Consider the following 25,918-nt stretch of genomic DNA (forward strand, 5'->3'; position numbering starts at 1 on the left):
CTTGGGTGCAGAAGTTCTGTGTTTGTAAGACCACGAGGGCTCCATCCCATGCTTTCACCTCCCCCTTTCTCTCCTTCATGATGACTTCAGGGGAGACGTTCAGCTCCAAATCCCACCTGGTGGCTGCGCTTCCAGCCACAAGCAAAGTCACCACAGCTTGGTAGCCGAATTGGAGCTGCCGAGGTGTTCTTTACAGCAGGAAGGAGGACAGGTGTATTCTGCAGAGCTTTAGCAATAGGGTACAGAAATACGGAAGACCTGTGGTAGTTTTATAGTGACGTTTTATTCAGAAAACAGTCTGTATAAAAATATTTACAAACACTTTGAATTTCTAAGTTGAAATAAAATACTATTCCTATGCCCAAAGCTGCATTTTCTTTTTTTCTTCCAGCATGTTTTCCCCCTCTTCAGGTTTCTGACATTACAGGCAGCTGCTGAACGCTGTTGCCCTGCTGCATGAGCAATGCCCAGCATGGGAGGTTTGCGGTGGTGTTTCAGCAGCACCTTTAATTCTGGAACACAGCTCTGGACAAAACCTCCTGTCCTGCGTGCTGAATTCTCTGCCTGAGGGAAACGTACAAAATGCAGCCCATTTTCAGAGAGGCAGCACAAGGGACCAAACTGCAGGTGGCGTTCCATTGCTGTGGGATAAATCTAAACTGTACAAAAATACATTTGACTGGAAGTGCTACTCATCCATCACCTTGAAAAGGGCCTTGAAATATTAGGTTTAATTGTTTGGATTGTAATCTAGGTATTATTTACAGAAATGTAATGAGTTCTGTTCTTTTGATTTAAGCCCTAAACAGGCCATACAAAATAAGTCTTTAATGTTTCCAGAAGGCCTGGTTTTAAGTAGCAGGCTCAAGGTTACAGACCGTGCTGCTGAGGGTTAGTAGTGATGGAACTTGCAGTAAATTCTCAAGAGTGCTCCGAATCACCACAGGGTTTTGAAGTGACCGCCTAGTTAACGGGTGTCTGAACCAAGTGTGCACCACGGACGTAAATCGCACGTACCAAACCGACTGCGATTTTGCAACAGTCTCCACGTGTGACTCAACAGCCTGGAAGCGCTGGGCTGTAAAATCTGTGTGCAAACACCTGTGTGCAGCAGGCACACGCGCACAGGCCCTCCGCAAGTCAGGCAGGCGTTTGAAGCTGTCCCCTCGTAGCCAGGCACCTTTTCCCTTTGGCACAGAGGCGACTGCTGCCCAGGGCGCGGTGCTGGAGGTGCAGCTAGGAGCTGAGGGCGGAGTTACGCTGCTCCAGTTGCCTCCGTATCTGCGACTAGAACAGAAGAACAACCCATTACCATTTGCAAAAATGAATCCAAACAATGATTTTTTTTTTTTTAAAGGAAGTAACATTGTCAAGCCTTTAGGTTGTCGTGTCACTGCTTCCTTCAGGACCAGCACACGCAGTCTGTGCTGACGCTCAGTACCGTCCACTATCTACACTATGACACATTTGAAGATGGAAGTCATTTCTTCTCTGTAACAAGTATCCAAAGGGCATCCCAAAAATGTAAAGTGGGTTTGTAGATGTATACATTACGTGAAAACGATGTATTCTGGTCTGGTTGGCCCAGAAACCAGAGCAAGCACCCCTCACTGCTCCTAGCAGGCTGTAATATTGGGGCTTACTGCAGCAGTACCAAGGGCACTGCTTCCCGAGGCGCAGTCGCTTAGCACCACGCATCACCTTACCAGCTTCCATCGCAGGATTTTAATCCACTCGTCCGCTTCTATCCCGGTTTTGGCGCACAGGTAGTATGTCCTTAGCGGGAACACCAGGCTGTAAGCAAACAATCAGAAATATTTCTTAAATTTCTGGAACAACCAGCGGGTCCTCCAAAAACCAAACCCGTCTGGCCTGTATATTGTGTGTGCATGTTACGACAGAGCAGGGCAGTGATGCTGAGAGGCGAGCCAGCGGTGGCTCACAGTCCTTTCACAGAATCACAGAATTTCTAGGTTGGAAGAGACCTCAAGATCATCGAGTCCAACCTCTGACCTAACGCTAGCAGTCCCCACTAAACCATATCCCTAAGCTCTACATCTAAACGTCTTTTGAAGACTTCCAGGGATGGTGACTCCACCACTTCCCTGGGCAGCCTGTTCCAATGCCTCACAACCCTTTCAGTAAAGAAGTTCTTCCTAAGATCCAATCTAAAACACCCCTTGCGCAACTTTAGCCCCTTCCTCCATGGCCTGTCACCAGGCACGTGGGAGAACAGACCAACCCCCACCTCGCTACAGCCTCCTTTAAGGTATCTGTAGAGAGCGATAAGGTCGCCCCTGAGCCTCCTCCAGGCTGAACAAGCCCAGCTCCCTCAGCCACTCCTCGTAGGACTTGTTCTCCAGGCCCCTCACCAGCTTCGTCGCCCTTCTCTGCACCCGCTCAAGCACCTCCATGTCCTTCTTGTAGCGAGGGGCCCAAAACTGAACACAGTACTCGAGGTGCGGCCTCACCAGAGCTGAGTACAGGGGGACGATCACCTCCCTAGCCCTGCTGGTCACACTGTTCCTGATACAAGCCAGGATGCCGTTGGCCTTCTTGGCCACCTGAGCACACTGCTGGCTCATATTTAGCTGACTATCCACCATCACTCCCAGGTCCTTCTCTGCCTGGCAGCTCTCCAACCACTCATCTCCCAGCCTGTAGCTCTGCTTGGGGTTATTGCGCCCCAGGTGCAGGACCCAGCACTTGGCCTTGTTGAACTTCATGCAGTTGACCTCAGCCCATCGGTGCAGCCTATCCAGATCCTCCTGCAGAGCCTTCCTACCCTCAAGCAGATCGACACACGCACCTAACTTGGTGTCATCTGCGAACTTACTGAGGGTGCACTCGATGCCCTCGTCCAGATCATCGATGAAGATATTAAAGAGGACCGGCCCCAGCACCGAGCCCTGGGGGACGCCACTAGTGACTGGCCTCCAACTGGACTTGGCTCCATTCACCACGACTCTTTGGGCCCGGCTATCCAGCCAGTTTCTAACCCAACGAAGCGTGCGCCAGTCCAAGCCAAGAGCAGCCAGTTTCTTGAGGAGAATGCTGTGGGAGACGGTGTCAAAAGCCTTGCTGAAGTCAAGGTAGACCACATCCACAGCCTTTCCCTCATCCACCCAGCGCGTCACTTTGTCATAGAAGGAGATCAGGTTCGTCAGGCATGACCTGCCTTTCATAAAGCCATGCTGACTGGGCCTGATCGCCTGCTTCCCCTGCAAGTGCTGCATGATGACTCTCAGGAGGATCTGCTCCATGAGCTTTCCTGGCACTGAGGTCAAACCGACAGGCCTGTAGTTTCCCGGGTCTGCCCTCCGGCCCTTCTTGTAGATGGGCGTCACGTTTGCTAGCCGCCAGTCAACTGGGACCTCCCCCGATAGCCAGGACTGCTGATAAATGATGGACAGTGGCTTGGCCAGCTCCTCTGCCAGTTCCCTCAGTACCCTTGGGTGGATCCCATCCGGCCCCATCGACTTGTGCACATCTAAGTGCCGTAGCAGGTCACCAACCAGTTCTTCATGGATAGTGAGGGCCACACCCTGCTCCCCATCCCCTTCCACCAGCTCAGGGTACTCGGGGACGTGCTGGCCTCGGCCCACATGGACCCAAACCACACTCAGGCACAGAAGCAGTTACGGTGCGACCTGTAGCAATATCTGAACCAGCAGCTGGGCCCTCCCTCGCCGAGCTCCACGAGTCTAGGTGGTGATTATACACGCTCACAGGATTAGGAAAAGAAGTGCCCGCAATATGCAGGCCTACCCTCTTCCTCCTCACCAACCAAAGAACCTCTTGCCACAGGCACCCAGTGGCTACATTTAACACCCTTGGCTATTTTGGCCTGCCCAGCAAGGTGTGAAAAGAACAGCGACTTACCAGAAACAATTGACTCTTTCTTGGGAATAGTCAAACTGCACAGCTGAGCATTCCGTCAAGTCGAGTGCCCGAATTGGTTCTGTGGCCTTGAAAATAAAGTGGTTTTAAAATGGGAGCACATGGAAACAGAATATAAGGCTAGTTCAGTTCCTCTTCGATGCACGTGGACCCTTATACACGCTCCAGGTTTCTCTGGGTGTGGGGGCAACAGGTACAGCACTGGAAACCCAAACTAAAGCAAAATGAACGTCGGTGCTAACGTCAGATGAATGCAGCTGAATGTAAGATACTGGGCAGTAAGCTCAAAGCTGGACAAACAGCAAACTACTGCTGCAGGAAGTCAGAATTAAATTAAATTACATTAAATTAAATTCAGTAACAGATCAGGTGTCCAGCTGAGGCTCACAAGAAGGAGATAGTTGTAAGTCTTATCAGGCTTAGCCAGCTGCTGGAGATTTAATTAATTCCAAAGTGCTCTGAAAGGCTGAAGCTGAGCAGGGAGAAAGGCACAAGGAGAGCTCAAGCTGTGTGTGTTTAGCTTTCTGGGGATAGGCCTGGAGGTGCTAAGGTGCAGGGATGCAGTGATGCATGTGACTGCAGCCCCACACCCTTCAGAGTTCCCTTCTCTCCAGGTGTGAGTCCTTTTGACTCGTTTCTCTCAAACTTCACCCTGCTGAGCACCTCATCAGAGGTGGCTGAAGTGAGAGGGCAGCTGCTCTCTGCTCAAACACCCTCAGCAGCTCCCGCAAGTGGGGTGCTGCCCTTACAAATGTTACGCTGGAAGCCGAATTCAACATGATTTAACTGAAAGGAACACCGATGGCAAATCCCACAAATACTACATCATTGTTCATAAATGGGAATTTCAGGATGAGAGGGCAGGTGCATGCTGTTGTTTTAAAACCTGTTAGGCCCTTGAAATAGGGCTGGGCAGAGGTAAACCATTTGGCTGCACTTCTGGAGGAACTCGCCCTGGAGGTCTTGCAAGGGTAGAGAAACTCTACCTGCATTTTTACTCGGTTTAAGACGAAAATGGAACAGCAACAGAAAGGGTGAACATTTTCCCAGATGCAATAGGTGAAACTATGTGCTAGGTGGAGTGCTAACAAAGAGGTTTTTTTTTTTAAATAAACAGTTTATGTAAACTGTGCAACCTTTTGAACTCAAAGGATGAAATCAAGGAATGCAAAACATACTTCTGGTATTTGCAGAAATATTTTAATAGCACTGCTCTCCGCTAGGCTGTATGTCAAAACTAACCAGTGAAAGCTGAGCTGGTAGCTTGAAAGCCACTAATAAAAATGCCCTGTAAAGAGCAACGCTAGCTAGGAGGTAAGACTGACAGAGCACAGGAGATGTTTCCTAGCTGTAAAACTTAATAACTTGCTCGTTAAGGTCATCAGCAAAACTCTGACTGAAAGGTCTGACCCCTCTGACAGCATGGGAAGCTGTAGCTTGGTAAGCCGTGATAGATACGCAAGAAGCCAGAGGTAGGAGGAGGTTGCAGCTGCCTCTACAGAGATTTGAAGAGTGGAACTGGTGTTGGCTACTTACTGTCTGGTCTTTGAAATATTTAAGTTCGTTCCTATGCAATGTAAACCACCTCGTCTTCCAGTTCTGAAAGATTAAGAATGGATGGTAATTGCCTTGGGAGAATTTAGCGCACCGCTTCTTGGGAAAGCAAAACACAAATTGTTCCTCTCTGTAGGGGAATTGAAACTGAGCCATTTCAGCTCTTCATTCACTATCTATTGTGTGTGTGGTTATAGAGTAGAAGCAAGGAGTAAGAGGTTTTCTTACCTTGACTATTTTGCCTTGTTTTATCAAATAGCCTTCTTTCGTACCAAGCTGTGAAGTGAGAAGGAAAGGGATCGGGGTTAGAGACAGCTCTGCTTCCATTTCCCACGTCCTCCTCTTTGCCTACATCCATGAGGTGGAGGAGCAGCCTATTCTCAGGAATCTTTCCCTCGCTGCTTGCACTATCCTCATCCTGTGTGCCCTGCTCCCCTTGTGAGGCTGGATCCAACACCGGGATAAACATGGACCTGTGCTGGCTCTAGAGGCAAAATCTTACACTGTGCCTCCCCGTTCAAGCCTCTGGCCTACATCTTGTCAGCCAAATGAAGCAAAATACTTGCAGTTATGTTTCATTTTTATTTAGTACACTTGGTTGGCTGTCCCTGTGCATGTTATAACCAGAAGTACCCAGGGTTTACCAGACAGTGGAATTACCCACAAAAATCGCTGTTGAAATTCAATAAATTTCTTCTTTCAAGCAGCCACATGTTTTAGAGGAAAGACCTGTTACATTCCACGTGCTTTCTGAAAAATTAGTTTTTGAACTGTTTTACTGGTACCATGAATGACTTGAGGAGCCTGTGATTTCTCAGACAGTCACTGAAACTTTCTGCAGAGACCTCGTGTCAGACTGCTGACCTCTAGAAACCAGATTCTTGCAGAGTTGGTTACTATTTGCTCTTGGAAAAAACAACGCCTTTTATATGCAAGCCAAGTTTCTTTGAAGGCTAAGTGGAAGTCAGACATGAATAGTTAGTTGTAGGATACAAAGTGCTTCTTTCATGGACTTAATAAGCCTGTATTAATGCAACTCTTCCTCTTTTACTCTCAAGAGTTAGTTATTAATATACTTTCCTCTGTGTTTTGAGCAATACAGTTCTGGACAAACCACCTGTCTCACTTAGATATGAGTTACTAGGGATTTAAAGTCTCTAATTACTGTCCAAGTGAGTCACAGATGTCAGAGCAGATGGCCCAAGTGGATATGAAGATGCTCTCTTGTTTCTCACACCAGCAAGGCATGGCTTCTAACATGACACAGCTTTTTACTAGGGCTGAAAGGGTGGAGGCTCTCCTTTGTCATATTGCTCTTTCTATTTTGGTTGCAAGTCTGTGTTAGAATATAGTAAGCCATATTCCTTCTTATCATAGAGTAAGATAAGATGATTCTCAAGTAGTAATAAATTCAAATGAGAAAATGCTAAAAAAATTCTTTCAAATAATGTACCTATCAGCACACAGATACTATTAATTTGGTTGTACCACACTTCAGTTTGGGATTTCCTTTTCCACGTGTCCCCACCTGTCTTTTTAATGTTTTGTTGTTGTTGTTGTTGTTGTTTGTTTGTTTGTTTTCAAAAGCTCCCTTTTTTAAGTGAATTAGAAAGTCAGAGGAGCTATCTTCCTTCCTTCCAGTTAGGAAGGGGTCTTGCTAACTAAGGAAAAGAATTCTGCCAAACCAAGAAGGCTACTAAAATAATGAGCAATGAGTTTCTGTCTAATTGGGTCCGCTGCTTCCTGTTAATTAATCAGGTGCACTCCTCTCTGTCATTTAATCCTCATGTTCACTGAGTGAGACTAAATGTCACAGATCCTGAAGCTATTACTTGTTTTAGTTGTTGTGTGCTCCTCCCCTCACCTGTGGAGAGAGGAACTTCTCACTGACTGTAAAGGAGGTTTGCCAAAACTAGGGCTTAGAGTGCAACCTGACAAAGGTATTGTAACATACAGCCTGACAGGTTTGTCAGAAAGACTTGAGAAGTGCTTGTCTTCTGTGTTGTTTTTAAATTCCTGACAATGTTAGTGATAAGGTGGCATTTTAAAGTGAAGTTAATGCAGAACTAAAACCCTCTTAGGTACTTTGTTTGGATGGCCAGACTCACCTACACCAGCTGCAGACAATGTTTTCCCACTGATAGCATTGAGGGTCTCAGAGAAAACAGTTCTGAAAGGCTTTGTCTGTACCTAGCAAATCTGTTTTGCCTTGTTTGGCAAAGACTTCCCGTATTTCAGAACCCATAAAGGGATGAATTACTGGTGTTATTCCACAGCTCACTCCAACAATCATACTAAACTCAGGCCACCAAACATCCCTCACACCACACGTGACTTACTGAGGGAGCACTTGGAACAAGATCACTCTCTGTCCTTCCCGTCTGCATGGCCGTGTGAACTCGGACAGACTCATAGATGGATGGTTCTTCCACTTTGCATGGATAGGGATGCTTCAACACAATTAAAGTTCCTGGAGAGAAAAAGAGCAGGAGTGAGTAATCTGGCAAGACGGTCTTAGAAAATAACTGGCGGTAGCTGCCTGCTTGTGGAACGGTGAACTCGACCTTTTCTTAAAAATGGAAAAGGTATAATGGCTCTCTCAGGTTGATAAATCTGGTCAAATATTTCAAACCTACACCACTTGAATAGTTCAGACTTTGTGGAGGATGTCTTCTACAAGAATTCACCCGTGCTACAGAGACGGACTTGTTGCTGGATTTACTTGCCCAGTGTCACCATCTTGGCTCTACTGTGTTGCTCAAACAGACTCAACAATGACTTGGGCACCTGGATCTGGCTTAAATACATTCCCTCATCCCTGTACATATCCCTTGGTATGGATTTTTTCGTGAAAACCCTCTTCAGTTCTTCTAAGTAGTAGCAAAGATTTGCCTGTTGACTTTCTTCAAAGTACAGGCATCTCTTTCACAGCATGCGTGAAGTTATGACTACAGCCATTATCACATCTGTTTGTAAGCATCCGTGAAAATTGTAAATAAATGGTGTCTCTAAAACTTTTAAACTTACTGGTGTTCACCCTAGGACATATTATATTCCCTTCCTGTGCATGAGGCTGGGTGGGTAGGCAGGACGCTATATTAGATATGAGGTCATAAATCGTCCTGGTTTTGCCAACTCCCCACACTTGGATGCTGCACAAATCCTTTAATCTGTCAGATAGACTTCAAAACTGTAAGCCTGCATTACCATCACCTTTTATTATTTTGCCATAGTTCTTCCTAGTTAGTAACATTTTGATTATAGCAATTCTTTATTCTCCAAATAAGTTCTTTTTTTTTTTCTTTCTTTCTTTCTTTTTTTTTTTTTTTTTTTTTTTCCATTTTCTGCAAAAAGCTGTGTTCACAGGAGTGACTCCATCTCACTACTCACCACGGTGAAGAACTTCCTCAAATCAGGATCTGCTCTACCTTCTAATCTCCTTGTTTAAAAACAACATCACAGAGTACCGCATGCTGCTGCATTTCCATTTCATGCTGGAATTGTTAGCTGTTGAGGAGGAGGGACTTGAAAGCCAGAGGTGATTTGAGTAACTTAAATGTGAAATGAGGTTTAAATTATGTTTTGTAATGTGAAGAGCTGCACAGGGAAGTGGAACCATGACAGCTGAAGTAGCCAACTGAAATCTGTGCACGGGTGTATGTATGGGTGTATGCAAATACATTATGTTCAGCTTGCAATAGGTAAAAAGTCACGATCAGTTTAATTCTCTCTGACCTTACAGGAAGAAAATGCTGTGCATAAAAAAAAGGAAATTGAGACACACCCCATCACCAGCCTACAGCAACTACTCCTCAGCACAGGCTCTGAGTATTACCATACGTACATCATAGACGGAGATCCCCGTGGCAGAAGTGGCAGGGCTAGTTTAACATTTCACACAATGCTTGTTTTCTAGTAAGCTCTCCATGTTTCTTCTCCACAAAAGATACTTGTACAGAGTCATTTGGCAAACACATAAAAGAACTAGTAAAGGCTGTACTGCAGCAAGATTCTGCTGTTTGTGCACAGTATCCGTTTCTAAGGAGGAAGATAAATTAGCCATGTTGGTGGAAATGCTAGGTTTGAATGGCTTTTGCTTTCTTGCCTGAGTAATGACTCTATGTTTCTGTATGTTTTCAAAAAAATATAAAGGAAAAAATGATAAACTAAGCAGGTAGGAATAACGTTTTGACCTTGTCCCTTTGAATAAAGACAGAAATATGGAAATATTCTCTTCAGCATTAATAGTTTCAGCTTGCCTGTTCAAGAAACAATCTCACAGAACACAACAGCCTCAACTTCCTTTTCATTATCTGTAGTTCAGGAGGAAGTGTACACATTACACTGCAGAAAAATACGTTAATCCATGCAGCAAGCTGAAGTGGCAAATGAAGCTGTAGCGAGACAAGGTTTGTTTGGCCTTGGAGCACAATCCTGCAGCTGTCCCAGTACGAAAGATCCACTGTGCTCCACTGACCAGTTTGCAGGGCTGCGGACCCTCCACGTTCAAGTAGTGATCAAAGAGCCTGGTGTGCCTCTTCAGACACACAGCTAGCTCCAGTGAGACAAAACTTCAATGGAAAACAGAGGAAACCATCACATACTCTTCTGTATTCTCCTGAAGAAGCTGGCAGCCCATGGCTTGGACAGGTACATGCTTTGCTGTGTTATAAACTGGCTGGTGATGTAAGTGATGTAAGCCCCTGCTCTCTATTCTAGTAGAGATTGGTTGTCATCCCAGAGAGTTTCAACATCTGCATCTGAAGGAGTGTTGCCTGAATGCCAGCTCTCTCTTCCTCTCTACTGCTATCCATTGTAAAAAAAAAAAGGCAAAGGATTTTTTGATGGGATGTTCAAGTGTTTTTTTCCTGCACTGTATCATGTTCAACTTAAATAAATCAAAGAGGCTTCACAGAGCCAGCAGAATCTGATGCGGGGGCCTTAAGGCGACAAGTGAGCCCATCCTTCAGCACTGTTGAGTCTGTCCACAGAGATCACGTAACATCAGAGCCTGAATTCCTACTGTCTGCAACACATGTACTGAAGGAATGGGGAAATACAAGCTTTATGTCATCTGAACTCTTTACAGCTAGGCCTGTGGGTGCATGTCCGACTTCACAGGAAAAATAGCTTATTGGCACAAAAGGTACCACCAGAAACTCTGGTCTAAATGCAATACTGAGTTTACTACTGCATTGCTTTGTAAAATATTTTGCAAAGCGACACTTGAATTTAATGCCTGTGATCTGCTTCTGTTAACAGAGCACCGACGTGTATTTGTGTGATGTATCACAGCCACTGCATGTGGCAGCTATTATTTAATTGGTCACTTGCATATCTGATCAATGCGACTCAGAGTTATTTACATACACTTTCTACGCAGGATATGAAAATTTTTGGCACTTATCTGTTTTGACTCATCTTCTACTTACATCTACTCACATCTGCAGCTTATTGTTAAAACTGTCACTTTCATGCTAACACACAGCTGTTTGTTGCGGGATTCAAGTCTGGCAGTGCTCATCTCACTTGTAGGAATAGAGTTTAATGTTTTGACTCTTAATTCAGATAGTGTGCTGGCTGCTGAAGAAGCCTGTGTTTTTCTCCTTTCTTAAAAGCCACACAAATCACTGTGATAGCGAATGAAATCAGCAGACTGATCTGCTGTAGAAAGGAAGAGGGAGACGTCATACAGGGCACAGTTCCTACAAAAAGAGGAGCATATCACTGTAGGCTTGTTTGGATGAGGAATTATGACGCTAAACAATTTCAGGTCCTTTTTCTACTTATTCTTACTGGGGGATTTCAACTCCATATATGAACACTTATTTCCTCACTAGTTAAAAACTCTGCTTTGGTTTTGCCCTTTTTTCAGAACGTTCTGCTCCTCCCATTACATTACAGCTTATTTTGAAATGCTGCTTTCTCTAGGAGGCCAAAAAGAGCTCATGTCCCTAGATAGCAAAAACCCAGTAAGTCTACATGTAGTTTGTCTTCATCATAACTTGAGTTTTTGAAGAGGCATATTTTGGATACCTCAGGTTAACACAAACGTAAATCTCTGAAGAGGAGCACTTCAGCAACAGATCTACCTTTTAACATATCAAAAGTTCCTTTGGCTCAGATCTGTGTGAAGCCTGACTATAAGCACGTTGATACAAACATACGTCTCTCCTTACCTGTTTCACTTCCAATTAAAGGCTGATTTGCAAAGTGCATGACTAATTCCTTCAAGCTAGCAAATTCGTTAAATCCAAATTTGAATGAACTTCCTGTGTGTTCAACATGGAAGTGCTTCACAGAATCTTTTCCCCTAAAACAGAAAAGGAAAGTTGTCAAGGCAGAAATACCAAGGGCATTTGGCATGTAAAATCCCTAAGCAGCAGCTTCCACTACAGGACATCAGATCATAGGCTGAAAATCATTGTCCTGGCAGTAATAATGCTGCTATTACTAACAGGCGCTAATAGTCAACACATCTGAGAATCGGATTTATTAAGGAAATTTAATTGCTGCTTTACGGATGAGGGATAGTGAGAGCCTAGAAAGGCCAGGTAAGTTAAACTAATTATTGTTGCCAATAAGAAAAAAGACTTATAAACAAGGTTTCCAGCCTTCTGTCAAAGCAGGATGACCCTCTTCGTTCATCTGGCTTTGGTCATGATGCTGTGCCCGTATCACTCAATGTACCTTACTTTTCAGGTGTCATCCCAATCTCACCGAAAACACTTTGTTGCTTTTTCAGTCGTAGGCTGCATCCTTTTTGCACCCCTATTAAGCCTAACTTCAGACAACTAAGGCTTTAAAATTTGTCTGCTTTGTCTCTCTCCTCAGGCAAAGGGCTCCTTTGTGGAGCTGACAGTGGGTGCTGTCAAACAAGAGCCAGGGTCCTTTTCCTGTCAGGGAAGCAACATTATTTGTTTATGAAAGCTGGTGATATTTAGAGAAGTGTGCAAGGCCTCACTTCCTGGATGGGTACTTATTTTGACTTCAGAAGTCAGTGAAGCACTTAGAGCGAGTATCTCTTCTCTGAAAAAGTTACTTCTGTTAATATTACTAGCATCCAAAGGAGTTTGGAGAAAAATCTGGCTCAGGGAAACTGTATGTAGCAAATACACAGACAAATTTTGCAGAAGAAAGGGATTTGCCTTTTCTGTTGTTTATTGACACTTCCACAGGAGACTGAACAGTACTCAGGACATGATATTGTAGAACATGCCTCTGTCAACCCTTTACATGCTTTGCCCTACAGCTCAGATACAAAACATGCAAGTCAAGTGCAGAGGCCCTATCTACCAAATAGCCACTACAGCCCTTTGCTATAATGACAGTTCTTATCTTTTCATTTAATTTCACAATAAATACCATGTTGCAATGAGAGTAACTTCTACTCTATTTCATTGTTCCTTTCTAGGGTTGGCTAATTTAGCTGGGGAAGGGAGTGTCAGGCAGCATGTAGTCTCTCTCCCTGTTCTTCTTACAGCTGTCAGTTAAAACCCCAAGGGACGTTTGAGCACGGTTTCCTTTCACAAATTACAATAACGACTGGTGAAGTTTCTTCAGAGGCAGAAAGTAAAGTAGAAGCTGTAGAAATAATTTTAGGAGAGAAGAAAATGGCAGCTATAACTTCCAAAATAACTCTACAAAATAAATCAGAACAAAAATGAATTACTTCTGCCAAAATGAAGTTTTAGTATTAGTCAAAAAATGCAAAGGAAAACTTAGAGTAGAAAATGGATAAATGAAGCATTTTAAAATCAATGTAAGTATTTCAAGGGAGTTGTACCACCACAAAACTGATGTAACAGAGCAAAAGACCAAGCTTCAGGCTCAGATCTGGAACACTCCATACATACAGGGATGTACTAAGTGACTTTTATGTCAAAAGATGAGTAGAAGAAGATTGGAACTGGTCTGAAGTAGACTTTTCTAGGTGTCATAAGCCTAGAATTTGTTAAAATGGCAAATATATTTTCATTAACTCTTTAGCTTTAATTTCATATTAGAACAACTACTTAAATTTCATTTTGTTATGATGAGTTGTTTCCTGAGTGCCTTTGAAAACTAGTTTCATGATTTTTTTTTTTTTTAAACTGGGGTAGATTATTCCAAATAATGTTTGGTTGCATTTTACAGTCAAAAAATACTAACTAGCAAGATACAGGTTCTTCTGAAATTACTTCTTTAAGGCAGGCTGTTATACACACATGCTACCATTCTCCTTTCCAACACTTGCACTCAATTCAGACATTCCTACTCTGAATATCTGTTCTGTAACATCAGGTTCAGACCTCAGTCTGTCACCCTTCAAGCTCCCTCTATAAATGGCTGTCTATAGCAGTAATAACTTGAGCAGTGTGTGTACAGTCATGCTTGCTTCAGTGTCTTCTATCAGAAGTCAGCGACACAGCTGATATTTACTTTTTACACCTCAGGGGATCAGGACATGGGCAAAGTGCACTTTCCTCGGGTTCTGAGTGACTACACTCCCAAGTCATAAAAGCTCCTTGTACGACACATAGAAAGTCACAATTTCAAGGGAGAATGCTCTGTTCCTACCTGCCAGGGTCATGAATAACTAGCACCCTTGTATCTATTAGAGTGACTTCGGCTTAAAAAGTTACTGTGATTCAGCTGAGCTGTGGTTCAGAGGCTCAATCTGAGGCAGAAATGAGCATGAATGCAATAGCTTAAATGTTCACTAGAGACTGATAAGAACATATACTACATTTGATCTTTTTTTTTTTTTTTAATTCTAATAGAGTGTCATTCAACAGGATTACGTCATTAGGAATATATATTCAAATAGTCTGGGCCTTAGAAAGAAATCTAAAGGTCATATCAAGGCATGAGATGCAAACACAGAGCAAGTGAAGACTGAAAAATGCCAGTTATGCAGCAGTAGATGAACTCACTTCTGTCTGTACCTTACCTTACAGAGAGGGAATACAAATCTTCCCTTTCATTACTCTTCCTCAAGAGATAGCTTCCATCCTGCCCGTTGGAAAGAAGCAGGGCTTCTGCTGCGTGTCGGGTAAGATTATCATGATACCACCTGGGAAGACAAAAGGGGTTAAAGCATCATTCCCTCTGCTCTTAGTTAACAGCTTCTGCAGAGTTATGGAGCTGAGTTAAGAGAAAAAGGAAGCCCTGCAACTAACACTGCTACAATTCTACATTATTCTTCTCACAGGCTCACACAGATTGCTCAAAACTCGGCCTCTTAAGGAACCTCCTTTTGACAAGCTCAGAAAATCATTTTTGTTTTAATAATGAAAATGTGTTCTTCCACAATTTACAGTTGATAGCTTGCTCAATCTTTCTAAGAAGCCTGCGAATTCTACATGTGTAAGGAACCAGAAATATCCAGACCTATTCTGAGAAGGTGAAAGCAATTCCAGGGGGTATGCAGGATTCCTTCTCTAATTTCAGAACCTGTACTTCCTGCCGTATCTACACACTTGGGTATAGTTTCTCTTTTGGGGCAAACACACAGGACTTTAAAATAAAAATCTCCTCCCAAACTCAGTGTTTCTCACAACTCAGTTCACCCTGCACTGCTACAATCTGCAATTTAGCAGATTCGCCCAAACTTCAATTTTTAATTTGAAGCATGACCTTTTTTGGAGGATGGAGCAGAGGGAAGGAGCAAGGTTAACCAACAGAATTTGATAAGAAAATTTAGAAAATATTGCCATCACTGCTGCTCGGCCATATGTGCTTTGAGGAATGCAGTGATGTTTCTGAACACTTGCTGCATTTAATTCAGTGAATATTCATTAATTTTTCAACACAAAAACAATCCACAAGGAATCCACATGGAATTCTGTGGAAAAAAATCCTGCGATGAAGACCACGAAATTCTGTTCACAGCCTCGTTTCTGCCCAGAATGAGTCAAGATAGAAACACCTGATTTGTTTCAACAGAAAAGGATGTCATTGGAAACATTCCCCAGACTGAAGACAGAAAAAGGACCACAGCTAAAAAAGGCTGGAGTGTCAACCCCGTAAGAGATGCTGTATGCAAATAGGAAAATGGCTATATACACACACCAGGACTTCTGGTGCAGAAGAAGGAGAGAATACAGGGTCGCTGGTACTTCTCCCCTCCTTTGTATGGGGGTGGTGCTGTTTCTCCTTCCCCTTCCTCTAAAGAAGGCTCTTAGTGTGTGCCTGTAGGTTTGGGGTCAAAGTCCGTAACTATTTCAGCTATTGAAATATAATTTGTTTGACAGCAGAAGGTTGGATCACAGCATTTTCTGGCATTTGTATCACGACAGTCTTCAAGCTGAAGACTATACACTCTTTCTCCTTATCTGTTCATCACAAGTTGCCACTGAACTTGGCATCTCCCACAAAGTTTTAACTCTGAATTTAGCTGGCTGCCTACTTGAAAGGCCAGCTGGTTGACAAATTGCTTTATGAGAGACCTCAGACTGTTAACCCTGTGCAAGACAAGTTCCACGTGAAACTCAATACAGGCAGAGTATCGCTGCTTTGGCTCTAGGACGTGCTCTGTGGACCATCTACACAGTCGAATAAAATAATGAGTATTTAAAGATCAAAGTGTCATCCTCTGAAACACCTGTCAGCCACAATCTGCTTTGGGATTAACTGCCCAAGTAACAGTCAAAGGTCAGATCTGTTCTGATGGGATGAGGATCACAGCAGCTTGCAGGGTTGGCTGGATCTACAGCTGAGAAGACAACGCTGTGTTTTGGGTAGGATGTGTCATCATGCCTTTTCTTTCACGTCTGTGCAAAAGAAATATATTCAGAAAACGTCAAAAAAGTGGTCATTTTCATAATGACGGCATGTTCGGTTTGAGGTTGCTCATAAGCGTGCTGTTACCTTATTTCCAAAAAGCCTTTTATTTGGATTTTAAAACAGATGTCACCTAAGTTCATAAAATGTTCAGCTTAAACCTCTTCACACACAAGAGCAACTAATGAAATTCTTCCCCTGTGGTAGCAGAGCCTGGGGGGAGCACTTGGGAAAGTAACTTTGGCATAAAGTGGATATTTAAATCAGCTGCAAAGGTTGCACCACTCTTCTCACATAAATATGCTGTCTCAGACAAAAATCCCTCAAATATTACCACGGTCATCTTGTTCAGCTTAAAAAATAGAAGTGAATGTGAAGCAATAATGCAGCTTTCACTGCCAAAGTGGCTGCGTTACACAGCTATTTTTTCCCCTCTGTTGTCACAGATGGCTCAGTCAGTAACAACTGCCAGGTTACTTGGCTATTCCACTCTGAAAATGGTCATTCAAAATTCGTTTCAATAACATAAAAGCAGGTCCCATTTAAAAATCCCATGGAAAAATTAGCATTTGAATGCGGACCACCAGTAAATACACACCCATGGAAATGTCTGAAGGTCCTTCTGATCTCCTCACCCAGTCTATCTGATGACACAAATAAAAGTAAACAAGGCTAAAAAGAAACCCTAAAAACCTTGTAGTTGGATACTGCTAGATGCACTTCAATTGAATTTAAGTATTTTTAGGGGGGGGGAGAAATCCTTTTTTTTTTTTTTTTTTTCTTTTTTGGAAAAAATCTTGAAGGCAGTTCCTTGAAATTTGCAGTCAAAATGCAGCATTAAAAAATAAATACAATCATGGTAATTTGATGAATTAGCTGTTGTATGCCGACTGATACCAAATGAACTTTTAAGATAGCAGCCTGAAGCTCAGTCTTTGTGGGTATCAAGGAGGGGAGACGTGGCTCATTCAGCAGCACGTTATAAAGGGCCACCACCCTTACCTTAAATTTTGTTCTTCTGAGTGATAACTGGAAGAGGAAACTGTAGATAGAAAAGATATTGTATCTACTTCCCTGACTCCTTAAATCAATACATTAGTTCAAGTTGAAAGACACTACAACTACCCATCTATCTGAGGTCATTAGGAAGCTCTACTTCAAAAAGCTGAATTATCTGGTCCATATTTTCATTTTGAACGACAGCCTTACATATTGGGATCTCCCTAAAGGTCCTTCGAAAAGTCAGCTCTATTTGACATAACTTAAAGAGCTTGCATTTACTGCAAAAATTCTGGAAGTATGCTCAGTACTCTGACAGGTGCCAGACTGGAAATCACCAGGAGAGCAGAAATTGTCTTTTACTCCTGACACAGACCTCTCTGAAGAATATGGGGGGAAAGAGAGAGAAAAGTCCTTCCCTGCCTCTGAGCCTCTTCTGCCCTTGGCCTTGCATGTGCTTGTGTTTCAAGTACAAACTTCTGGGAGGTGTTTTGTTTGTTTGTTTTCCAGGTTACTTTATTTCTCCTATAAAAAACTCCTGTACACTCCACAATGCTATTCCTCCTGCTCTTCAGGGTGGAAGCATCTGCTGGGCCCATCGACAGCATGTCTTAAGGCAGGCGCACATGATACTGACATTACCTTTGTTTCTCTCTGGAAAATAACACTTTTTCAGAAATCAGACCACCCTTTAGATGAGATTTCATCAGTGACAGCACAGGACGGGCTCTGCTGTTGTCACTGTTACAATGAGGAGTGGGCAGAAGAGGGACGCTGCCCCAGGAAGCCAAAAGCCGTCACAGCACACGGCCTTCTCCTCAGGATCTGCGCACCCGCGGGACTTCCCCGTGGTGGCTGACACACCACAAACCACATCTGTACCAGCCATCTGTGCCCTTAGAGATACGCCAGTCGGTACAGGCCCAGGATAGGGCACTTTGACATGAAAACTTACTTATTTTTTGAAGATCTCTGCGTAGTTAATGCAATGAGTAGATCTCTCACCACAGCAGTGTTTGGGGTGGGAAGCTCCCTCTTCAGGTAAGAACAGCATCCCCAAAGCATGCATTTGTTCTTTAATAAGCCAAAATACTTCAAAGAAAAATGCTACTGAAACATCATGTCTAGGTCCCCTACAGATCAGGCATGTCAATCTGCCATTTCCAATAATGCCGTTGGCAAAGAAACGATACAGGTATTTTTCCAAAATGTTTCTTTTCCACCAATGGGGCTGGTGAATAAAACTGCAGTTGGCATCAGATGGATTAACTTTCTATTAGTATTGTATTGGAATACACAAGAAACACAAAATCCATGGTTGACATAAGGATAAGTGCTGAGAAACGTGGCTAATTCTCTTCTCAGACATTTCTACATGCAACTGCTTCATGTCCAGCAGCAAAGCTCGCTCCTCTTCATAAAAACAACAGGTAGCTAGCAGCTGCACAGAGCACAGCAAGTTTTGACTGTCGTTTGCTTCTCATGTCTGAAGCAATGCTTAACTCTGAAGTACGCCTCGCTATCAGAAAAATGCAGTAGGGCTTATATTTTGCGTCCTTATCAGATTATGTTCCCAGGTAGTTACAGCCTGGATTGAGTCAGATACTCTTCGTACTTTTGGGTCACTTCTGTAAACGCTCAGGCAATTTCAAGTTCCTTCTCTGAAACGGGAAGGAGAGTCTCAATATTCAGCTGAATTTCAGCTGAAGCTCCCTCCCCTGCTGCAGTAGGTGCACTACTGCTTGCTCTCCGTGGGCGAGCGTCCCTGCAGACAGCACTGTGGCTGCCTGAGCTGCAGGAGCCAAGCAGAAACGCCACAAACTAGGTCACCTCTCATCCAGCTCTGAAAGGGAACGGAGATACACGTCAAGGGGAGACGGTCTAGAAGTGCTCTCAGTAGGACTTCATTCCTAAATTATTCAGAGCAGCTATTTACCCTGGTTGCTGTTTGTTGTTATGGTGGTGTTGATAGATCTTGGCCTGTTTTGCACCTTTTTATGTATAAAAGGTATCTTCTACCACAGCAAGTTCAATTACTTTATACTTTAAATTATATACTAGCCTCAAAGATGTATTCCAGTCCTTAGTTTAAAGAAGTAGTGTACTGCAGTGCTTGATTTATCTCCTTTGGCTGGACATGATGCTCTTCATGTGCATTTACCCCGAAAATGACTCTACAAAATGGTCTCGCTGGTTTCTCTAGTCTCTGCATGCTGCATATTAGCAACTTCAAAATCAGACATGTCCATTTCTTTTTCCTATTCAGAAACCCTAGCAATATTACCTATCACCATCATGAAGGGCTCCTTGTATGTCACGTCAGTGAAAGCAATGATCTGGCACTGTTTTAATTGCACGAGTTGACAGAGCTCTAGAGACCCTACAAAAGGGTGAAAATGTTAAGAGAGGAATTATGGGTGGCAGACAACCAAAATGGTATTTAATAGACATCCTTTCAATGTGTCACACCGAAACACTAAGTTTCAATGTGTCACAGTCAAGCACACACCCATGGAAAGTATTTTGCTGGAATACAAGGGTGCCACCTCATAGGAACATTAATTAAAAAATAGAAATATAAGGAAGTGGCTTCAGTTCATCCAACCTTAAAATTCACATCTTCTATCTGCAGGCTTTCACTAGTTCAGCTTCTGCTTCTCACTTCCATTTTCTCTCCTCCTTTTCTCAACTGACTTTGTTCTGTGCTTCACACATTTCTTTGGCCCACTTTCTTGCTGAGTTAATTTTGACCTTGTTTACATTAGAGATATAGATGAAGAAAAAAAAATATTCTGACCATTTCCTCTGCCCTGGTCATATCAGTTCCTCATCGCAGAACCAAATGTTATCATAGTCTGATTCATGTCTGTGGTCTGATTTCTTTTCTCTTACTAAAACTAAGCATGAAGTTGCTCATGCTTAGACTTATTCTGTCTCACAAACGCTGTTTGTCACTATATTGTCAATCCTGGAGCAGGAGAAACATAAAAACTGTGCTACAAGAGATGACAACGCCGGAGCTACGAAGGGAAGAATGCTACAAAAACCTGGCTCCTCTTCCCACATTCCTTTCGCCTCTCAAAGACAGAAAATAAATCAGCGTTGCCTAAGCTGTATTATGTTGGGAACAAGGGTGCATTACCAAATCAGTCTGTAATTACTTGAGATGACAAGATATTCCACATTCTCATCACTTGCGCAAATAAAAGAACCACAGCGTGGAGTTCCCCAAACTGACATGATCCATGATCGGCTACTGGAGTTTCACTCTGCAGTACTCAGGCTGTCCTTTTAGCAAGAGTAACAGCAAAAAATGCAACTGGAAAAAGTGCTGACTCCAGGAAGAGCCAGAGAGCTCTTGAGAGAAGAACCTTAATTCAGTTTCCTTTTCCTTTAAACCAAGATATGTCTCTTTTGACAAACTTCAAGGCTCCCTTTCAAATATTTTTGGAACATTTAGATAAAAAATTAATGAATGTTTTTAACTTCTGTTCTGGTTTTGGTCTTCCTATGCATTCAGCATTAGTTACATCTATAAACACCCCGACAACGGAGCTGACAGGGTTCTGGATGGCCACTTTGAACTCTTGACTGCCTGACCACCGACCCTATCAAATAGTTTAGATGGCTTCAAATAAACAAGCCTCCATCTTCCCACAGACTGAGCGACCGAAATAAATTGTTTAAAATAACAACAAAAAGCCAAATCCATCACACTTGCTATGATGTAAAGGGCTAGAAAGTTCTTCTTTATAAATACCAAGGCTTTGCAAAACTACTACCCGATCTAATAAACAGCTTTAGATATGCCTAGACCTCTCAGTGCCTATGATTGTCCCTGATAACAATTTGGATTGTTAAATCTCATTTCTTTATTTTTATTTATTTATTTATTTTTGGTGATGGGTGATACACCTCTAGCAGGAGCAAAATAACGATGGGGTTTGAGTATATTGTTTTTTTTTTTCCTTCTCCCTTCTGCATTGCTCTTAACAATGCACTAATTACAGTGTAATTACAGGAGCATTAATCTAGACAAGCTCAGTGAATACCAGGTCCTCCAAACCTAGCAGAGTGTCTGATAGGTTTTGTACTGTACACCCAACTGCCCTGTTGTCAACTTTCCATTTTGATAACCAGCTAACCTGGTAAACTCTTAAATTATTCTGGTACCAATGTCCTTTCCCTTAAAAGTTAAAAAAAGTGCTTCCCATTTCACACTTCTTCAAACCTTCTCCAACTTCTTTGATTTTTGCACAGCAAAGCAGAAGCTGTAAAATAATGTTTCATTTTTTCCCAAAGCCATGTGAATGTCAAAGTTGCTCCTCATTTGAATGAGCTTTTTCTCTGTTGGTCTTTACTATGGCAATGACATATATTCCTCACCAGAATCAGGCCTCAGCTGTTCGAGATGCTACACTGGGTGTAAGGGAAACTCATCACTGCCATAGCACCAGGGACTAAGGGAAAAAAGTTGCGGTGGCTGAGAATTAGATGTTATGGGCTGGGGAGTGACATGTTTACTTCTTACAACTGAAAAAAGTATTTACATTAAGAAATCTTTTAGACCATGCCACCAGCATGTTTGGTGTGTGACAAATTTTTTCCTCTTTAGGAAAAAAAAGAAAAAGAAAAAAAAAAGTGGACTTAGTACTACCCCCCAAAAAAATAAGTGCTTTATTTAATGATTTGAAGGGAGTCTTTGTTTGGCATTGCTTATTGAGCTTTAGTTCATTTAATTCAACACACTGCCCTGAAGGAAACGCGTAGTATTTTGGAGTAGGGTGAGAAGTTTAGATCATGTCCCTAAAGCAGAAATAAAAAAAAGAGGCTACAGGTTTAAAAAAACATCTTGGTAGCTTTCTCATTTGCAGTCTTCCATTCTCACTTGTACCCAAGCAGACTACAGTCCTATGGGATCATAGGATGAACTTCTTGCCCACCAGCAAAGTCATTTATGAGCATAGGTCACTGGCATAGATCAGCTCAGGCCATATAGTCTAAAATAGTCTAAATAAATGAAAGTCTGGCAACTTGGAATCATGTTTTCTGCAGCAGCTGAAACTCACTTTTTTTTTTTTTTTTTTTTTTTTTCCTGTAGCCTTTTTTTTTAGGATGAGAGTAATCTTACAATTGTACAGGGAAAGCAGATAATGCCCACTCTGGCTACCATTGCAAAAGTGACTTTACTTCATTTTGTAAGTTAGATGCTTTGCTAACAAGGCACTTCATTAATAGGTGCTTCCAAATATGCAAACTTATTAGCTGTATGGAGATAGTAATTCCAAGCCTTTGTATTCCAACCTCTTCACTAAGTGAATTAATCCCTGAAATAAATGGTTATTCAGTCCCCATCCGTAAGTACCCAGCAAGCAGAAGTTTTGCTTTTTTCTTCTTTTTGAATGCAGAGATGACACCAGAGCCTGTTTGCTTTTTCAATATCATCACTTGTCTTTTTTTTTTCTGCTTTGTCTCCCCTCCAGTTTGCTACCACAGCCCCTTCCCTCCCTGGCTTTATGGTTGCCACCTCTGCTGCTCCACCAGCCCCCATTTATCCTATCTACAGCAACGCTGACCGTGGAAAAAGCAACGCAAGCCTTCCCAGTATAAAAAGCAAAACTAGCTGGAGCAGACAAAATGGGCGAGACATGTCAGACTGCCAGTGGCAAGGAGGGAACGGGGTCTGTGGCAACCTGCAGCCTTCCTTTTGCTCCTGGGGCTTTGTTTTGGGGTGAGGAGGGCACCTTCCAGAGGGCTGGCGGCTGTCCACCGCCCACTCCTCTCGCTGCCAAAGCCCGAGGTGCCCAGCAAGGTGTGGAGTTGGGGTGGCCAGGGTCCAAGCCAGGCTGCCCACCGGGGCTAAGGATGCCCAGAGGACGGGCTCCAGGCTTGAGGGGAGTAAACCGCTGGCCAGAAAAACTTCATCCCCTGGTCCTACATGGGGACACCAACACAAAAAGCAGCGTCTTCCTGATGCAGAGGTCTTAACCGACACAGCTCCGCACCACCCTGGAAAAGCTGTAACCCCCTGGTTATATTTGAAGCGCCTGCCTGCACTCTGGATTTTTCTAATTAGGATTTATTCCCCACCTGCTGTGTGCCAGCATCCTCTGTATACCTGTTGCTCTCCCGGACCCCATCACCCAACAGGGTACCAAGCCCCTCCAAGCGGGCTCATCAGCACAACCCACAGCGTTTCTAACTCCACTTTTTACTAATAAAGTTTTTTTTTTCTTAACCCCACGCTTTGTCACCCAATCGGGCACTGCCACCCCCGCGCTGCCCCCCTACCCTACCCTACCCCACCCCACCCCACCCCGCCGCCGCCATTTTGCGCGGGGCGCCCCTCGCCCCTCCGCCGCCCCGCGGGCCGGGGGGCCGCCATTTCGCGGCCGGCCCCCCGCTGCTTACCCCAGGGCCTGCAGCTCCTCGTCCAGCCGAGGAGCGGGACGCGGCTCCCCGCGCTCCGTCATCGCCTCCGCCCCGCCGGGGGACGCCGCCGGCCCGCGGTGGCCTCTGCGGGGCGCTGGGGAAGTGCACGGGCGGGTGGCGGCCGCTCGGCGCTTGTCATGAGTGGTGCAGCCCGCAGAGCACCCCGGGGTGGTACTTGCTGTCCTCATGAGCGCCCGCAGTCGGTACCCCGGCGTCTTTCGTGTGCACGACGAATAAACCTTTCTTACTGCATTTGGTTCCCGTTTCATCTCTGACTTACTTGTGGTGTTCCTTCAGCTGCCCCAGTAATAGGTTGCAACTTGTTTTTTTTTCCTCATGCGGATCAGAACTGACGGAGATCCAGCATGCTTGAAAGTCAACATGTGTACACACCGCTCACTCCTTATACAGGCTCTCATGTTCAACACACTGATGAAACACACTTTTATTATTTCTTTCTGAAGCTGCTGTCCCTTTTTTCTTGATCTATTTGCTTTCTCAGTTTCCTGAGCACCCTTTACACTCATAACTGCAAGTTCAGGTATAAGTGATTTCTCCAGCGATTGTCATCCCTCTCCATGTAAATTTTAAAGAGATCATACTGGTTGCCTCTTGGAAACAGGAATAGGAAAATATTGTAAAAGATTGCCAAAAAATGTGATATCTAACAGGGAATGAAGTTTTATTAGATGATGACTGAGCTCTGTGAAAGAGAAATTTCTTAGTGTTAGCTAGTGCCCGTCCTTCCAAATGGTTAAAAGACTTGTTGCATACTAGAGGATGTCTGTAATCCCTAATACATCATGGGCAGTAATTATGACAGTTCTGGCAAATCCTTATCTTCATTAAACTTATTTGCTAAAAAAAAAAAAAAAAAAAAAAAAAAAAAAGCAGGGCTCTGGGGAGGGGAAGGAAGATGCAATGCTATTTTCCAGTCACACACCAAAGTTTTCACTAGGTATCCAACACTGAAAACAAGTTGTTTCTAGAAGAACTGATATTTCAAGAGGCCAGAACAACTATCTGTTTTCTCATAAGTAGTCATTTGAACAATGTGCTCAGTGTGAAACTAACATTAATTTGGAACAGGCTCATTAAAATCCTACTGCTCCTGATGCTCTCAGTGAATCTGTTTTGGAAAAGTTTTTTCTACCCTCCTAAATAGGAAAAGCTTCACAGACTGTCCTATTTTTTATTATTATTATTATTTTTTTTTTTCTGTCACTAATTGTGCTTTTCCTGGTTGCAAGCTGCTCATCTCCTTTGCTTGACCATTCATCTCAGCAGCTAAGCATTCAACCATAGACAGATTTCATAAATGAGCTGTTTTTGTTTTCTCCTTCCTAGCTCTGCCTGCTTTTCCCCCTTCCTCTATCACTTAATAGCTTGTGACCAGATATTGGCTTTCCTAATCTGGTCCTGAGATCCACGACCTTCAGTTAAATAGTTGGTTTTGACATCTCCACAGTTTGCTTGAATTTATTTATTTTTTCTCCTGATCTGAAAGCTGCTTGGTTTTCAACAATGCTTTTGCTTAGTCCATTTCAGGTTATCACATTTGCTTGTGTTACTAATATAGGAAGAAAATTAAAGAGACTGGAAAGAAATGAATTAAATTCCAAAGACGAGCCACAACTGAATTGTAGCAAATTCTAATTATATCACAAATTGTGGTAAAAGTTCAGCTTTGCAGGCCAGAAGGTAGTTTCCAATCCTCCTTCATGTTTGTGCACCAGTGGGTGCGGTGGAAGAGGGTTCCCATCTCAGAGCAGATGGTTCCTCTTACTCTGCACCTGGGAGTGCACTGTTTCCTCTTCATTTACAGAAAAAATGAAAGCAGAAACTGAACTCTCCTACAGCATGGATCAGCCCTCCCTTTAATCAAGTCCATTTAGTAGTTTTTTACACACTTCAGCCACGGAAAAGAAAGGCTACAGATTCCCAGGTCTCATTTCCCAAAAGCCAACAGGCTCTAGCGACAGGGTATAGGTCCCATTCCCAAGACAAAATCCCCGTGGATTTGTGTGTGTTTTGAGCACTGTGCAGAGCAGACCTGTAGGTAGCAGCAGTGCTCCAGCGCTTGCTGTGCAGTCCAGAGTGCTGCTGAGCACAAAGCATCCCTGCAAGGGATAGCAGAATCAGGTGCCTCTTTGGAAATCAGTGTATAGTTGTTTTATTTATTATTTATTTATTTATTTATTTATTTATTTTGTTGTCTTTTTTTTTTTTTTTTTTTTTTTTTTTTTCCCCATCTCCTCATATCTTTCAG

General features: G+C 43.3%; 1 protein-coding gene across 2 annotated transcripts; it reads right to left on the reverse strand.

Moving 5' to 3' along the window:
* Window positions 1-361: 361 nt before the first annotated feature.
* On the reverse strand, window positions 362-23,731 carry DAPP1 (dual adaptor of phosphotyrosine and 3-phosphoinositides 1). Of its 2 annotated transcripts, XM_032186729.1 has the most exons (9): window positions 23,629-23,731; window positions 14,387-14,509; window positions 11,634-11,767; window positions 7,794-7,924; window positions 5,683-5,730; window positions 5,437-5,499; window positions 3,883-3,968; window positions 1,707-1,794; window positions 362-1,287 (listed from the first exon to the last, which is right to left on the reverse strand). In XM_032186729.1, the coding sequence occupies exons 1-9, from the start codon at window positions 23,688-23,690 to the stop codon at window positions 1,237-1,239; spliced, it is 786 nt and encodes a 261-aa protein (XP_032042620.1). In that variant the 5' UTR covers window positions 23,691-23,731; the 3' UTR covers window positions 362-1,236. The 2 variants fall into 2 exon arrangements, with proteins under 2 accessions (XP_032042620.1, XP_032042621.1); XM_032186730.1 differs by lacking the exon at window positions 5,437-5,499.
* Window positions 23,732-25,918: the final 2,187 nt, after the last annotated feature.

The sequence above is a fragment of the Aythya fuligula genome, chromosome 4 (assembly GCF_009819795.1).
Source record: "Aythya fuligula isolate bAytFul2 chromosome 4, bAytFul2.pri, whole genome shotgun sequence".
Taxonomy (NCBI): Eukaryota; Metazoa; Chordata; class Aves; order Anseriformes; family Anatidae; genus Aythya; species Aythya fuligula.